Consider the following 16,193-nt stretch of genomic DNA (forward strand, 5'->3'; position numbering starts at 1 on the left):
TACACAGGAATAAATACTGATTTAATACCGGTCCTTTCAAATCTGTCCCAGTCTTCACTAGGGGTGGTAGAAGAAAAAACAATAAATAAAATAAAACACAAAACTAACAAAAAACAAAACAAAAAAACCCCACTGCGATTCTTTAGCAATGCACAAAGGGGGGGGGGGGGGGGGGAGCGGACGACATGGGCTTAAGCATTCTTTAGTTGCCAAGAACCTTAGCAATTCTTATCTGGTTGACTCAGTATTAGAACTGAGGTGAAATAATGCTTTTGAAAGACTAACCTGGCCTAAATAATCTGTCCAATTCCATCATTTGGCATCATGCAAAGTAAAACAAAAATAAATAAAAAGGTATTTTTGGTAAAACATCTAGCACGATTGCAACAGATCAGCATAGTAGAAGTCAGCGAATACGGTTCATTTAATGTGTGTGTTTATTAATGTTATATAGATGTTTGATAATTGAATTCAGAATGTGCAGTGACTTCCTAGGCTTGCAGGGTCTTTTTTGGAGTTTATGCATAGCCCGATTATATATGGAGAACCCCATTGGCAGAGAACCATACCACAAAGCTTGTCTACTGCAGCCAAACTTTTTTGAAGTTAGTTGCATTGACTTTGCATTTTAGGCTTAGCTTGCCCAACACACAGGTGAAAACGAATCAGCCAAGTAGCTTATAGAAGAGCATTACTGACCAGTCTGAAATGCCTGGTTAAGGTCCATCTGTTTGTTTACACAATGATCAGCATTCGCCTTTGGCACCTCTGATCCACAAGCTGTTATGAAAACTAAAAGAACCTACCTATGATTTTACCAATCCTTCAAATTATACCATTTTCAGTGAACCCTCAAAATAACTAAAGCTTGAAAAGGCCATGACAGCCATCTGAGAGATGCTACAACTAGCCATCTTCAAAAATTCAAATCGGAATGGGCAAAATGAATGCTCAAATGACCACTAACTGATGCTAGAAATGCTGCAGTGCTTAAATTTATACTTTGCAGAGGTGTAACCATATAAGCAAAAAACTTGAAATAAACTTGTACCAATCTAAATTCATATAGAATAAGGTTAATAATCTGAAAATGGAAGTTAACTATATAGATTACTGCACAAATAAATTAGATCACACTATCAGTAGCCTTTCACCTGATATTCTCTCCACAAAGTCAAAGCACAGTGTCTGTACCCATGTGTATATGCACGAGGAACATGTGTAAACAAGCTGATGTGTGAGGACTGAGTTTGTGCCGGTGTACTGTGTGGTCTGATTGGTACTGAGAAGGGGTGGGGGGGGCTGACCATTAATAATACATAGAACCTCCATATAAGGTTTACATATTTTTTAACACCTCAAATTTGATATTGATGTTTATTAAAATGTCTGCTTTAACATTATTCAAGTAACCACACCAATAACCTATATCTTATGAAATATTATGGAACCCACCACCACAGCAACCAACCAAGATAAAAAAAGGAGTATGCAATTGTTTATTGCAATGCCACAACTGACTTCTCAACACACCTACTCTAATTAAACTGCAAATTAACCTGCCCCAGAACAGGTTGGCCATCGGTAGTGGGCTGCCATGGTTATTCCTTAACCTTGGATTAAAACAAGTTAGCTTGCTTGCCAGAGAAGCCTGCTTTGTGGTACACCCCCTCAGGATTGCTGTGTACTAGTGATACTTTGCATCTATGACAGTGGGTTCTTGTTATTGAAAATAAATGCACAATACAAAACATTTCAGATTAAAAAAAAAACAAAACAAAAAGTACAATGTAAAGAATAAGTGGAACAAATAATAATGGTTTTTATATTTAGTCTTAATAATGGATTAATTTGTGGACATGAAGAATCATTTTAAAATTGTCTTGTGGTACCCTGAATTGAAATCAAATCAAAATTATGAAACACCTAGAGACCATACATCTAATCTGGAAGAGTACATCATACAGTTTATTATGCTAGGAGCAAACCTCCTCTTTGGAAAACCTTTTAAAAAGTTTAAAAGCAGCCTGATTTTGCATTATATTCAAGTAATTAGCAGTTAAATGCCAAAAATAAAATGTTAAATTGCCAGCAAAGACACAACTACAGAGTGGGTGATGTTGTCTAGCTCCAAAGCACCACCCATTAAATGTAGGTTTTGCTCAGGAAGCTCCACAACACATGCAAATGCACTTGATGTTCACAATTTGTTTTCTTTAAACAAAGGGTTGCCATTGACTCCACAGTACACAGGCAAGTTTTTAAATGTGTTTACAATACTGCTTAACCATATTGATATTCAAATGCATTAATACTACAATCACTTCCTAAAGAACAATTTCCTCCCAAGCTTTTAGCCAGTGAAAGCATTTTGACATGCTTTCATATGATAAAATTTCTTATATAATGGAACAAAACACTTAAGTACTGTCTAGGAATTACAAAAGCTGCAAACGTTTTATGCAAAGTACCTGTGCATAAACACAAAATGGCCTCAAAACAGCAACTCACCATTGTGGGCCTCTCCAGTCACAGTGCCCTCTCCAGGAGGATTGCCATCTTGGTCCCTCCATTTCCAGTCAATCCCACGTACAACCCGAGCACCTGGAACTATGTACTTCATCACCTGAGACCGGAATAGCCGACGCTGCCTACGCAGGTTTGCCTCTGCCTCTTTCACTGCTTTACCTGTATGCAAGTATAGAACCATTAGCAAAAGTGCCTGAAGTCAAGGAATCAGGCAAGTGTGCATACTTTAGGTTCAGGGGAGTCCTATCCACAGAATAATGTGGGCCGAGTTTAATTTGAGAATTAGGGAGACAGCACAGTTCCCATTGTTGAGAGGGGGGGAAATATGCATCAGAACTACATCCCCTTAAAGTGGCGCTTATTTCAGTGTTTAAGTGTGGAAGTATTTATTTAATTAGGAGCAAAGCCGTGCAAGTTTAAATGCAATATGAGAGTTCTGTGAAATTCTTACCAAGCTGGTCTTCACACACCCCTGTGACGGTGCCATAGATCTCCAGTCCAGACAGTGAAAGGTAATGTGTTTGCCCACTAGCATTCTTCCCCATCTGCTTGATGCGAATGTGTCTCCAGCCTTGCTTCTCGTCTTTTGATGGGTCCAGAGGCCATGTGGCAGTAGATCTAAGGTATAAACCACAAAAGCACAAGCACACAACAAATCAGTGCAAACACAGATCACTGGCAGTCAATGCTAGAATCTTTACCAAACTGATTCAAAGTGTTAACTGGCTCTCTCTCTGTTAACATGACAGCCCTCTGTCAGCACTTAAGAATAAGCAGAGTAAGCCCTCACCACAACCAGTAATGTGACTAGACAAGTAGCCTACCCAGGTTCATTGAGACTGCCATCATCCACATGGGTGTAGAGAGTCATCCAGTTTTGGCCATCTTTAGACACTTGAAATACCCAGTTGCGGAGGGCAGAGCGACCATATCCTCGAGCGTGGCGCAGGGTGTAAGCTGAGGGGATGACCCACAGGCCCAGGTCCACAGCGAACCAAGCATTCTTGTCGTCATTGGTGTGGCAGTTGAGAGCTGAGCTGTCTCTGCTCAGGATGTCTTCGAGTCGGCCATAGGGCAAGTTCCTGCCTTCAGAGGAGGTCACCACTACCAGGCCATAAGCAGCAGGGTTCACCCACTCGTATGCAGTCCTATATAGAATTTGTTCATAAGTACAGAAAACATAGGCTATAGATTTACAACAGCATACAATAGGGGAACTAAAAGTGCAAGAAATGATGTAAATTTAAAAGTAATGCTTTTGCAACACAATCCTCCTAATGTTATCACAATACACAGATTATAAGCAAAATACAGCTGCCAGAGTGGACTCTGGAAAGGATGCTCACTTTGCATTCGTGCCAATCCAGTACACAATCCCATTCTCATCAAAGTCATGCTGGTGTCTGAAGGTGAAGCTCTGGCCTTCACGGAGCTTCCTGACAAAGATGAAGGAGGCCCTGTCAAAATCATACCACTGTTTCGCCACCTGGAGAGCAAAAGAGTGTTAAGGAATGGCCAAAGAGTGGAAGAAACAGAGCAAAAACAACAGGGCAAAAAACAGCGAGAATAAAATGCCAGCTCTCGCCATTTTAAGCAGGTACTGCTCCAAAGACTCGACAGTAGCAAGAGGTTCCATCTTTAGCATCCTGCCTGTCCGATCAATCAGGGCTGTCTCGCCAGGAGCCCGCTCCAACCGGAAGCGCAGTCTTCTCGTCAGAATCTGAAACAGTTAAGTAATGTATTAAAATAAATCTCGAATGACCATTTGCAATTAAAAAAAATAATAATAAAACATTTTTTAAAAAGCGCACTCCAGTCACTTCTCTTGTCAAATGATTAACAAAAGTCTGGTAGAAAAGTTCACCTGCAAATTGTATGTTGAGCCAGGTGTGTCATACAAGTGAAGTGGTAGCCGTTCTATAGACTCCAAGACTGCAATCAGTTTACGGATTAAGGCAACTGCAGGTCGGCTAGATCACACACACACACACACACAAAAATGAAAAGGTGGGGGGGGGGGGAAAAGCACTTTTTAAAAACATTTTTAAAAATAAAAGACCCCCTCCTACCTTTCATCATCTTCATTTTCACTGAAAGCAGTCTTAAACACATTTATTCTTTCCATCAATGGCTTACAATCATGCTTCATGTCAAGTTCAACATTCTGTTAAGAAAAAACAAAAACAAAACAATATTACAGAAAATGTTAATGGCACCTGAACACAAGGCCAAGCCATATGGTAGTTCTATAATGCTGTATGACTCACATTGTTAAGGACAGTAAAAAGTGCTTGCACGAGGCCACTGCTGCACATTTCATAAGGAGAGATGGTGTTCTCATCCTTGAGAACTACTATCAAATTTTCTAAAGCTGTTTTCATGAGATCTCGCCATGTGTTCTCACCCTCAATACACTGCAACAGAGTAATTGCAAAGCAGATAGATATTCACATTGCTTACAATTCTGACATTTAAAGATATTTGTAGGAAGGGCTGAGTTTAACTGAGCTGTTGTTGACACTCATATTTAGACTGTCAGTAATATTTACTCATGTATTTAATGTTTTACATGAAGCCTAAATATCTTGAACTTCTTTTATTTAGAATAGATTCTATCAACTCTGTCATAGAACAGGCATCACAGGTGGTACAAGGTCTTCATACCTGTCTGTTGGTATGCAGCTCCCAGGCAGACTCCAGCTGTGTGGCAATGTTCCTCAGGGTGACCACTACACCCCTGGGCATACTTTCAACAGCCTTAAAGTGGTCATCATACAGATCTCTTGCCATGGTTTTCACCTAAATTTTGCAAAAACAAGTTCCAATCAGTGAGGGAACATCTTCAGCCTCACTGCCATTTTAAGGGTAAAAATCACCTGCGCAGACCATGGGGGTGGGGGCGGAAATATGCCTTGGATATGTTCCTCCATGTGATCCCTGATATTTTGGTGCAATACTTTACTTGCCAGTATCTTGCATCCTGCTACAACCTGCTATATTGGACATGAGCAAACTGACAGCTCTAGAAGGGCATAAAGATCAAAGATGGTCCCTGGATATGAAAGACATTCAAGGGTGGCCCATAAGTGCGACACTTTAATGTGCTAAACAAAAGCTAACAGTACCAGTTGCCAAACTGCAAAGATACACAAATGAAGCAGCATCCAAAAGAGTAAATCCACACAACTTGAAGGTACAGTGCAACAGAAAACTGACTGAAGATCCACCCACAGCTGAAATAAAACAGTACTGGAAGAATCTATGGGAGAATGAATCATAATATAACGGTTAATTGACAATCTCCCAGAACATTAACCAGCCAGCATTACAACAGCAGGTCACAAAACATGAAGAACTGGACAGTGCCTCGACCTCGCATAATGCGAGGCCAACTAGCAGAAGAAATGACCCAGCTGCCAACAACCGGCTCCCATCCAAGATGGTTAATACGCCACTGGTCATGAAAGATCCAAACAAGAGCCAAATGCCATCCAACTACTGACCAGTAAAATGCCCGTCAACAGCACGGACGACGCTACTGTCATCGATACTAGCCACCAAGCTAAATGAGCATATCTGCAAGTATATAAACACTGTTCAGAAGGGGATTGGCAACACTACCAGAAAGCCAAAGCACAGCCTACTGACAGAGCTGTCCACCAACATTCTAAGACCAGACAGACATATCTAAGTGGTGCCTGGATTGACTACAAGAAAGCTCACAACCTGATGTCATACAACTAGACGTTTGCATGCTTAGCTCTTTATAAAGTCTGTAAGATCACAACTGCCCAGGTCACCATAAAGTGTGGTATATACCAAGAAGATGCACTGGTCACACTGCCATTTTGCCAGATCACTGATAAGAAATGGTATAGCTTATAACAACCATCAGCTTCCTCATGTACATGGATCCTTAAAGTGTCAGTTGAATGGAAATAAGATCAAAGCCACAACACACACATACTCTGCCAGTCATCAAATACCCAGTAGGCATATAGAAGAGCTGGAAAATGCTGACACCAAGACTGGGACTCTCCTCACAATACATAGGGAACTCCACCCAAGATCCAAAGACTATAAACTGGAAATATTGGGTAAAGAGCCTAACAAGTGTAAAATCCACCGTCCAGAGTGAGATACAAAGCATCCATGAATAAATCCAATCAATAGCTGATGAAGTTCCAGATGGTGGACATGGTCACTATGGAAGCAGAGGAGGTGCCATCACAGTGTAGGACCCTTGTGGGAATGTACCACAGACATAACAGAGGAAGCAGAAATGAGAATCTCAAGACAAATGGTCATAAAAAGCAGGACTGAAAAACAACGCAGCACAAGATCAAGCACCAAGCTGTTGATAGATTGAAACAGGGTGCATTACACCATACAAGACCCGCACCTAGCAGCAGGATGCAAAATGCTGGCAGAGAAAGCATACACAGAGAGACACTCAAGTGGCAGGGATAATATACAGAAACATTTGAAAGGCATATGAGCTGGATCACCCCCTCCACTTTCCAAATGGGAGGAACCACAGAGAGTGATGAACACCACCCTGTGGGACCTCCAAATTCAGACAGATGAGCAAGCAGTGGTGACCCAACCAGAAATTGATAGTATTTAACATGTAGCTAATAGCAGTGGTAATATCTGCAGAAGTTCCAAGTGATGCAAACACGTAAAGAAATGAATATGAAAAGTTTGAAGAAAAAAAAAAAAACTAAAAGAAGAACCAGAAAGGGACTGGGACGCCGTTGATGACATCATGACTCTCAGTTCAGAAGAGTGCAACACTAGGAATACTGTGCCACACCAAAATCTCAGGCTGAAGGCCTCACTCACATGCCCATCAAACATGTACCTTTTGTTTTGTTTTTTCCAGTTTTGATTTCAGCTTCCTTCCACGTTTTCCAGTCCAGCCAGTCACAAATTCTGACCCTGCAACAAACAGGACACACGAGTCAGCCTGAAAATGATTTGAAACCAATTAAAACTGCTACATCCCATCACTCAAACCACACCAAACACCTAGCTGCAGTTGTTCCACTTACCTAGGGATGTTTCAGCGGTGAAGGAATGCTTAGTGCCTCGATTAGACTCGAACACAAAGCCTGGCAGGTCTTCCTTCAAGATGGTGGCCTGCTGACCATCTGAATTATGGATGGCAATTTCACCCTCTTTCAGACAAGTGAGGGACCAGTTGCCCACAGTAAGTTTAGTGGGCCCAAGTGTTGACAGAATAGGTTGGCTGGCTGTGACTGGCTTCACCTGACTCCTGGCACGCTGCAGCTTCTCCAGAAATTCACTCCGGCTCTCTGGAAGAGGCAGAGACGGTCTTGATGTGTGTTAATGTTGCAAACAGACATGCACAGCTTATGATGACAGAAACTTTAATTGCTTATATGCCAAAAATGAGCACCAGTACCAATACCAACTTCTGTTTTGTAAACACTAGAAATTTGCAACATTATTGTCCATCTTGTACAGAGATGTGCGCTCCTTGTTCAGATAAAGGCACTCAATAAAGGCAATATCAATCTGTACATAAAATATTACATTTAAAAAATAAAAACACAACTCACCTGAACTGTCAGAACCCCCTTCTGGGCTGCCACTGGAGTACATGGTTGCTAGTTTACCATCCAGGATGAAACGAAACCAACCATTGCTGCCATTAGAGAGCTCTAGTGCAGCAGCATCACTCCAGATATACAAGCAGTCCCTGCCTCTGATGATGGACCAGTCCCTCCAGTGGTAAGGCTTGCCTTGCTGAATCTCTTTGGCATCCTCCTGGGGCTCATCCTCCTAAAATTAATGTACATTGATTGGCTTTTCAACTAATGTTCTATTAGAACTACATATTTGCATATGCATGTACACATTTGGAATAAAGCACAAAAAAAAAAAAAAAAAATCTACAGACCAAACAGCAGCAAGCATGATTGATTTGGCTGGGTCTTCTCTTTAACAGCATTAAATAATAAGTGTGGTCTGTCACCTTTTCAGGCTTGGATTCTTCCTCATTCTCATCATCAGACGTGGGACCTGCCATTGTAGACACCTTATTGATGACACCTAGCCTGGCCAACTGGTCCAAGAACACATCTCCTCCCTTATCAACCAGATCACGAATGATCTGCAGTGCCAGCAAGTGACCATCGTCATCATCCTGTGACAAACATAACAGTATCTCCCATCTCATGTAGTGTTCATACTGGAAACCTAACAAGTCTGAAGACAGTTAGCCACTGAACAATACATTTGCACATTGAGGGGAAAGGTAATGGAAAGCACATGCTCAGTCTTAAGAATGACTGATTACATTTGTTTAGTTTAATCAAGAACAATAGGATAAAATCAAACACCACACTGAGTACCAACCTCCTGATCCAGCACGGTAGCAGTGATCTCTACCAGGACGGTGGGCAGGTTGTGTCCAGCATCAGAGTCACACACTTCCTTAAGCAGCACTTCAGAACTGTAGTGCACCATCTTCCTGATCAATGCTAAGCTAGCTTTTCTGCAGTGGACACAGGACATGGAATGTGCTATTCTGACTACATTTATCCAAATCCATAAACAGCAACAAGAACTTGCTTTAAGAAAGCATGCACAAAATATCCCCTTTTCTGCCAAGGTAACACATCTAGTGACTATATGAGCAATTTGCCATGATGCAGTGGAACGAGTACTGAAATATGAATGTGAAAACCACATATGCATAATATGTGCTTTAGTAAATCTGTCGCTCATTGCTCTAAAACTGCATTTTAAACAAACCTTATTGAAGGCAGCATGGTTTGCTGAAAGGTTTGTGCAAATACTGGAAGCAGCCTCTTCAGATAGATTGGTGCCATCTCAGGGTCTCCTTTCGGCTCACTGCCCTCATCTTCTTCTTTATTCGTGTCCTTCTTTTTCTTGTCATCCCCCTTGTTCACAGGACACATCCAGTCTCCTGTAACAAAAAGTAATGCAAGCAAGCATTCAGAATGATCCTACTCTACCACAGAAGAACATAAGAAAAGCAGAGGCAACTGAAATGTAAAACATGTACAAAATTTTGCAACTTTATAAGGCAAAGGGGAAAAAAGTGGTAGAACTTGCCAGGAGACTGAAGGATAGCAACGACCTCACTGTGGCCCCGTTCCCTGGCCTTGTCCAATGGAGTTTTGCCATCTTCGTCCCTCAGATCAGGGTTGGCTCCATGGCGCAACAAAGTCTGAGGGGGTTGGGAGACACCACACCCAGTGGCATGAGAGCAAAGCCTTAAAACATGAACCACAAGCATTTCAGCATACTTATCTCTCACTACCTTGGCTACTTGGGGCCGTCCAAAACAGGCAGCGTAGTGCAAAGAGGATGACCTTTGACCTCTGTTGACATCAGCACCCCTCTCACACAGGAACTCCACCTAACAAGCCAGAATAGTCAGACCTGCCATTAACCCAAATAAGAATAGAGCCTTCCTGCATTGATCCGGCCACAATGACACACAAGCTTTTACTAGATTAAGTGGGTCAAGAAATCAGCCTGCATTAAGCCTGATTACACATGATATTCCTAACACTTACTATGTCACCTAATTCAGCAACTGTGATCATTTGATCCTTCTCACTTAATCTTGTGAAAGGTCTGTCTGTTCTTAATTCAAGACAGACATAAGCTGCTTAATAGCATATACTTTGTTTATTTTTATATATAACAACCAAAAAACCCTAACTTGAAACATATGAAAAAATTAAATGAAAAGGACTTCTTCCCAAACAAAAGGAAATTCTAGTTCATCTGACAAATGACTAATAATTAAACAAAAAATAAATAAATAACTTCACCATTTCCTGTGTCCCAAATGCAGAGGCCCAATTCAAGAGTGTTTGCCCAACATCATCCATAAAATTCACTTCAAATGCTAAAAGGGGAAGAAAAAATAAATCTTTCATGAAACACGGACACACTTGTCCCAACCACAAAACAAAAACATCCAACATAATGCACAGAAATTGCACAATTTCAAATACAATCACACAAAACCCACCCCCAGTGTCGATGGCATCGATGAGTGCATCCGTGTCTTTGCTGCGGATACAATCAATGAGCTGCCGGTGGGAGCGTTCGCCTGAGCTGTCAAGCCGCCGCAAGCCTGGGATGCGGCCTGTGGAACCAGCAGTGGATTTGGGCAATGCCTTACGGCCCTCAAACAGAAGCACCAGGAGCAGGTCCACGAGGCGCATGGTGTCTAGTACACAGCGTTCGTCACCCTGCAGGGCACTCTCCATGGAGTCGGGGAGTTCAGAGCGCAGCAGGTCCTGAGGTGGGAAACAAGCAAGTTGAGTGAGCAAGCTTAGGAAAGACAGGGAACGCTGGAGCCATTTTCCCTACACCTACTTTTACATGGTGGCGCTATGCTCCAATATCACTACGGTGATGTTTCCCCACATCCTCAGGTATCCTGTATTTTTAAATAAAGACAACCTGTACAACCTGCTCCGTCCTGACCCATAATATAGCTAGCTACACCCATGTACTACTAATGCAAGTCCCTATAGAAAGAATAGTGTAGTGCTTACATGCGTGACAAGTGGTGAGCCCCTGCACAGCGTGGAGAGCAGGCTGACAATAGTCGACACCTGATTGCTGAGCTTGGAGTCAGCTGCAGATGGGGCGGCTCCAGTGGAGGTCCGGCCAGGCTTGCAAGTAGAGGAGGGACCAGCAGCCAGGCCTCCAGCTGCAGCCATGCGAGACAGCAGCTCTTCTGTGAGGCCGTGCTTGGCCAGCGGCGCAGGGTCCACTCCACGCCTAGTGAAACGGTCCGCCAATGAGGCAAAGCAGCGCAGGGCTCCATCAGAAACCTGCAATGTCACAGTGGAGCTCAGCTTTATGCAAGAAGACTCACATTTGGTTGAAATATACAATAAAATCCAGAATAATATTTTCTAACTTTTTGTTTGTTTATGTACTTGACATAGAAAAAAGTAGAGCACAGGCATTCTGGCCATTTCAACGATATCAAACATTAACACACTGGTTAAAGTGAATAACCTTTTTGGTTCCTGCATGCTGCTAAATTCTCTAAGAACAGCAATAAATGTGCAAACTGTGGTTGATTTTTAAAAAATCATATGGTCATGCAACAAATAGTCCTGAACCACACAGCTCACCACATACCTGGTGGTCCTCATGCTTGAGTAGACTGGACAGGGACTCCACACAGGTCTCCAGGGAGGAGTCTTGCGGTTCCATCTTACTGCACAGACGAGAGACCACTGCCATGGCTGAGTGCAGGGTGTCCTTATGGACCAGGTGCCCGCTGTCCCTAATGAAGCTCAGTACACAGTTCAGTCCACCAGCCTCAAACACAGCACCAGACTCCCTTGTGCAGATCAGCTCCAGCACCTATGGCAAAGGGATAAATGGTTAACTTGAATATGGCTTGCTTTAAACATTTCACATCCTCCTACTGATAGAACTGCATAAAGTGCCTGAGCAGATGACAAATTTAGTTTGTCTCAGAGGAGCATGTTCCTTAGGCTTCTGTAATTTTCAGATTTCAAGTTGTGTGTCTATAGATCGCTTGAACTTGCATTACTGGTCTGTCCTGCAATACACCATTCACTAGTTCTCATTCAACGGTAGACGGTTGTAGAGAACTGCAAGACAGCAGTTTCAGAGACTGTGTATAGAATGATCTAGAGTGTAGCAGAATTAAGTTTAGGATGAGTCATCAGACAACTGCAAGTTAGAGCCCACTCTCCAAGTTTGTTCACTCTCCTCTTCCAAAGCAGCGACTAATACGAACATGTAAGAATGACGAGGGTACTAAGAGAACACCATATTATTCATTTAAATGGAGGGGTGGGGGTTGTTTACCTTTACACACTGCTCAGCCAGGTCTCTGCTGGTCCTATTGTTGAGCTCCACCACCACCAGTCGGTTACAGAGAGCTTTGATGGCCCCATCCACTCCAACTATCCTGCGTGTGCACTCAGCTGACACATCGAGGTAATAAGTGATGGCCCTGGCCGTCACCTCCAGAACATTGTCGGGGGCGCTTTCATCAAGAAATATCTTACAAAGGGCTGGAAGGAATGTCCGTGGAGGACACCTGAAGACATGCAAAAATATGTATAATAAGCAACTGCCTGAAGGAAAAAAAATTAAATTCAATCTTATTTAGGCTTTTTTGGATAGCACCCTTCTTGCTTGCCTCTATGCACCGACAAGCTGCCAGGGTCCTAACAGACCACCACATTAGCAGTATTTGACCTTGCCCCTTTGTGAAGGTGGAGTCTTGTGTGTATTGTGGCTAGTGTTTCGACTTACGTTTCAAAGCAGCGATCGACGTTATCCGACATTAGCAGCAGCATGCAAAGTTGCTCCAGAGCAATGAGCTGCATGTCGCGCTCATCACCTTGCCCCATCTGCAGCCACTCCAATAGTGTGTCTGGGTCAACATCCGCCATAGCGTGCTCCAACCCTGTCCACGCAACACCCAGTCACAGCATCCGCCAGGACCAAAAGAAAAAAAACCAAAACACAAAAAACAAACAAACAAAAAAAGGCGGGGCAATCACTTGTTCTTCGACTGGTTCATGAAGTCTTTACCTTTAGGAGAAAAAGATGAAGTATTATGAAGATTTGCACCTCCAAGTTGACAAATACATTGGCTGGGGTTGATGACTAACACCAAGTTCTTAGGGGTGATTAACCCAAGACAGACATGCATTTACAAGTGTTTTCAAAACATTTTCATTCAGAACTGTCTCGATTGAGCTCTATTAGTAAAAGACTAAGGTCTTCAAAATCATTTAAGAATGCTCTTCGGTATCCAGCGACTTAAACAGACTTTAAAAAAGGCTCAAATAGACTTTACTTTGTTTAGCTTGAGAAAGATTTCAGGCAGACAAAGCTGAACCTAGGCACATGAGGGCTGAGAATTAATCTATAAACAGGATTGGGTACATCAACTATCCTCTTATAGGCTGACAACAGAGCAATGCCAAGAGCAGGGACATTTTGAATCCACATTGCCGATGCAATAAATTGACTGAATTTATTATACTGTTGTTTATCTATCCCAATAATCTGGGGCACTATCAAAATTCATACTGTTGGTTTCAAGTGATATGAAGGCAGAATCTAGTTTTCAAGCCACTGTCTCCCCCCCCCCCCCCCCCAAAAAAAGCAGTTTATATTCTTAATAGATCATCTTGTGCATTGGCCCAGAAAAATCTTTGGAATGGACCAAAGAGTAGAGAACACTAAATGATGGACTCCATAATATTTCTCTGTATCATAGCAGCTGGCTGGGTTTGTTTTCCATGTTGCTTAGATGTGTCACTTCAACATGCGGCACTACGGGAAATATAGCCTTATGCTTGGAACAGTTTATTCTGGCCTTTAAACTTTTGGTTAAAGTTTATACTTGAATGATATTTTCTGGGGAAAAACTACCTGAACAATTGTCCTCAATACTTTATCAAAGAAAAAAACCTCTAAAATATACCGCATTTGAAATAGGTTGTGTTGTTTGTAGGCTAACCTTTGTGAGAGAATGTGTGAGCATTTCCAGGTTGGCTGTGCTTTGCCATTTGCAAATAACTCTTTCTGACGACTTAGGTAGGACAGCCGGGCTGGTTGGGAGATCGTCTTATAAACAACTAAATAAAGTAAATGAAACGCCAACTAATGACATGCCGATCACATACAGACAAGAATCCCTTTATGTGGACGACAGGTTACCTCATTAGTTTCAGTATGTGACTTGCTACTAAAATGAGCTCGTAGAACTAAACAGCGACTTTTTAGAGAACAAGGGACTAAAAGCTACTATTCCAGCTACAACAGGATCCTAAATAACTATTGACCACAATGCCGTGACCTATACCATAAGCTGGTTAGCAGAATGAGTCAAAAAGTAACTTGATTGCAGCCCGATGTCATCATGGTAGCGGCATGATGAGACAATTTTACCGACTGATGTGGTCAAAAAACGAAAAGGAAAAAAGTACTTACTACTTCTAGGTACAGTCCTAGGACACTTACGTCGTGCCAGTTATAGCGGTTGTTTGAAAATATGACACGATCTATATTTAGCTAGCCAACATTAGGATCAGACCTCCACTGTCAGGATTCTTCATTTATCATCAAGTTTGCTAGCTACTTCAGACAATTAGCTAGCTAACTGACACCTCGTGCGAGTGAGATGTTGCTTGCTACCTAGCCCCAGATAAAGCTTTCGTTCTGGTCGTGACAGCTAAAGTAGATTATCAGAAGGCGAAAAAACACCATAACTGGTATACACCAGGACAAACAGCCAAATGACCTACAATGTCAATACTCAAAGCGACATCAAACCAACGAACAGTTGTTGCTTGATAGCTAGCTAGGTTATCTATGTCCGAGTTAGCCCGCTAGCTATTCAGCACTAGCTAACATTTCACCTAGCCATGCTTGTAGTTTGCTAAGCCAGTGGATATCGCATCTAGAGTAAAAGTAAAAAAAAAAAAAAAGCCAACAAAATGTTTTAAACGGTGCACAAGTCGTTGACTGTACAAAGACTTCGTTAGGTTAACAAGCAAGCAATCTACTCGACACTGGCCCGGCCTTTGATAAACCAATGTTGCTTCGCTAATGCTAAATCTTTGTGGCAACCGTGATCCCCTTCCCCCTCGTTCATCACATTTTAGTCTTCAGTTTCAGAGTTCATTAGTTATGTAGCTTAGCTTATGGTCATTCACCTAAGACATCTAGCTAGCTAGATGCATGCATGTCACCCACCCAAAGGTAGCTAATACCTGTCGTAATCTGTAGGTTAGCAGTTTAGGCAAGCACTACAAGGTTGCTGGTTAGCTATGGCGAATTCACTAACGCTAGCCTGAATTTAGTAGCTAGCTAGCTAAGGATAAACACTAGAATTACGTTAAGATAGCTAAGCTATCATTATAGCTGGCTAACTAGCTAGATTAGATAGCCATTTAGCCAGCCTGTTAAAAGCAAATACCTAACACCACACCTAACCTAGTTCTACAAACTCAAATATAATACACACGATTCCTTACAATTTCAATCGACAAACACGACATTGTCAAGGTATCGGGCTAAATAAAAACATAACTAAAAAAACGGCCTAGTGTTTACCAAGAAATCCAGGAGCGTACAGTTCTAGGAGACCCCGAGGCCTCAACACGTCAGTCAGAAACAGCACACAGGAAACCCGCCTTGCTTGGTTTATAACCCCTACCAAAGGAATAAAACACTCACTGTCCTTCAGGAGATTCCGTGAGAAAAACAGATTGGGAAATTCAGTCCTAATCACGGGAGCTAACGATCAAAAGTTATTTCTTCATCCCCTTCTTTTTATGTACAAACGGAAAGGTCAAAGTGAACGGGGAGGCAACGGACGGTTGGGAACGAAATGGAGAGCCGTCGAAGGAAGTCGCTGGCTCTCCGTTGTATGCATCACGAGGCTGTGCGGTGCTATTCAACAGCTGCTGGGGGCGCTAAAGAGAAATGTACGCACAAGCAATCTTGCGCAGTTACTAACTTATCTATTCTGGGGTTTTTTTTGTCATTTCAAACGCTTAGGTGTCAACCACAAATTCTTTGCTTATGTTTTTATTACAATAATGTGTTTCGTCCTTTTCGCTTTCACGCTGAGCTTT

At 42.2% G+C, this 16,193-nt stretch overlaps 1 protein-coding gene across 9 annotated transcripts in view; it reads right to left on the reverse strand.

Annotated features, from left to right (window-relative positions):
- The window catches only part of hectd1 (HECT domain containing 1), a 31,027-nt gene extending 15,037 nt beyond the window's left edge, over positions 1-15,990 (reverse strand). For 6 of the 9 annotated variants that reach the window (XM_081722314.1, XM_027000338.3, XM_081722313.1 and 3 more), the window contains exons 1-24: positions 15,793-15,989; positions 12,853-13,134; positions 12,400-12,634; positions 11,698-11,925; positions 11,100-11,381; positions 10,568-10,838; positions 10,365-10,441; positions 9,845-9,943; positions 9,637-9,751; positions 9,313-9,487; positions 8,914-9,052; positions 8,531-8,701; positions 8,115-8,337; positions 7,584-7,847; positions 7,394-7,470; positions 5,194-5,328; positions 4,797-4,943; positions 4,599-4,693; positions 4,394-4,499; positions 4,115-4,249; positions 3,876-4,015; positions 3,354-3,677; positions 2,981-3,147; positions 2,512-2,688 (exon numbers count right to left, since the gene is read on the reverse strand). In XM_081722314.1, the coding sequence (XP_081578440.1) occupies positions 2,512-2,688; positions 2,981-3,147; positions 3,354-3,677; positions 3,876-4,015; positions 4,115-4,249; positions 4,394-4,499; positions 4,599-4,693; positions 4,797-4,943; positions 5,194-5,328; positions 7,394-7,470; positions 7,584-7,847; positions 8,115-8,337; positions 8,531-8,701; positions 8,914-9,052; positions 9,313-9,487; positions 9,637-9,751; positions 9,845-9,943; positions 10,365-10,441; positions 10,568-10,838; positions 11,100-11,381; positions 11,698-11,925; positions 12,400-12,634; positions 12,853-12,992 (3,922 nt within the window). In that variant the 5' untranslated portion in view covers positions 12,993-13,134; positions 15,793-15,989. Of the gene's footprint in view, positions 1-2,511; positions 2,689-2,980; positions 3,148-3,353; positions 3,678-3,875; positions 4,016-4,114; positions 4,250-4,393; positions 4,500-4,598; positions 4,694-4,796; positions 4,944-5,193; positions 5,329-7,393; positions 7,471-7,583; positions 7,848-8,114; positions 8,338-8,530; positions 8,702-8,913; positions 9,053-9,312; positions 9,488-9,636; positions 9,752-9,844; positions 9,944-10,364; positions 10,442-10,567; positions 10,839-11,099; positions 11,382-11,697; positions 11,926-12,399; positions 12,635-12,852; positions 13,135-14,071; positions 14,168-15,669 lie in introns of those variants that run through there. The other 3 variants (XM_027000341.3, XM_081722311.1, XM_081722312.1) reach the window with 3 other exon arrangements.
- Between the last annotated feature and the right edge of the window lie 203 nt (positions 15,991-16,193).

This window comes from Electrophorus electricus, chromosome 10 (assembly GCF_041902795.1).
Source record: "Electrophorus electricus isolate QZ-2024a chromosome 10, ASM4190279v1, whole genome shotgun sequence".
Classification (NCBI taxonomy): Eukaryota; Metazoa; Chordata; class Actinopteri; order Gymnotiformes; family Gymnotidae; genus Electrophorus; species Electrophorus electricus.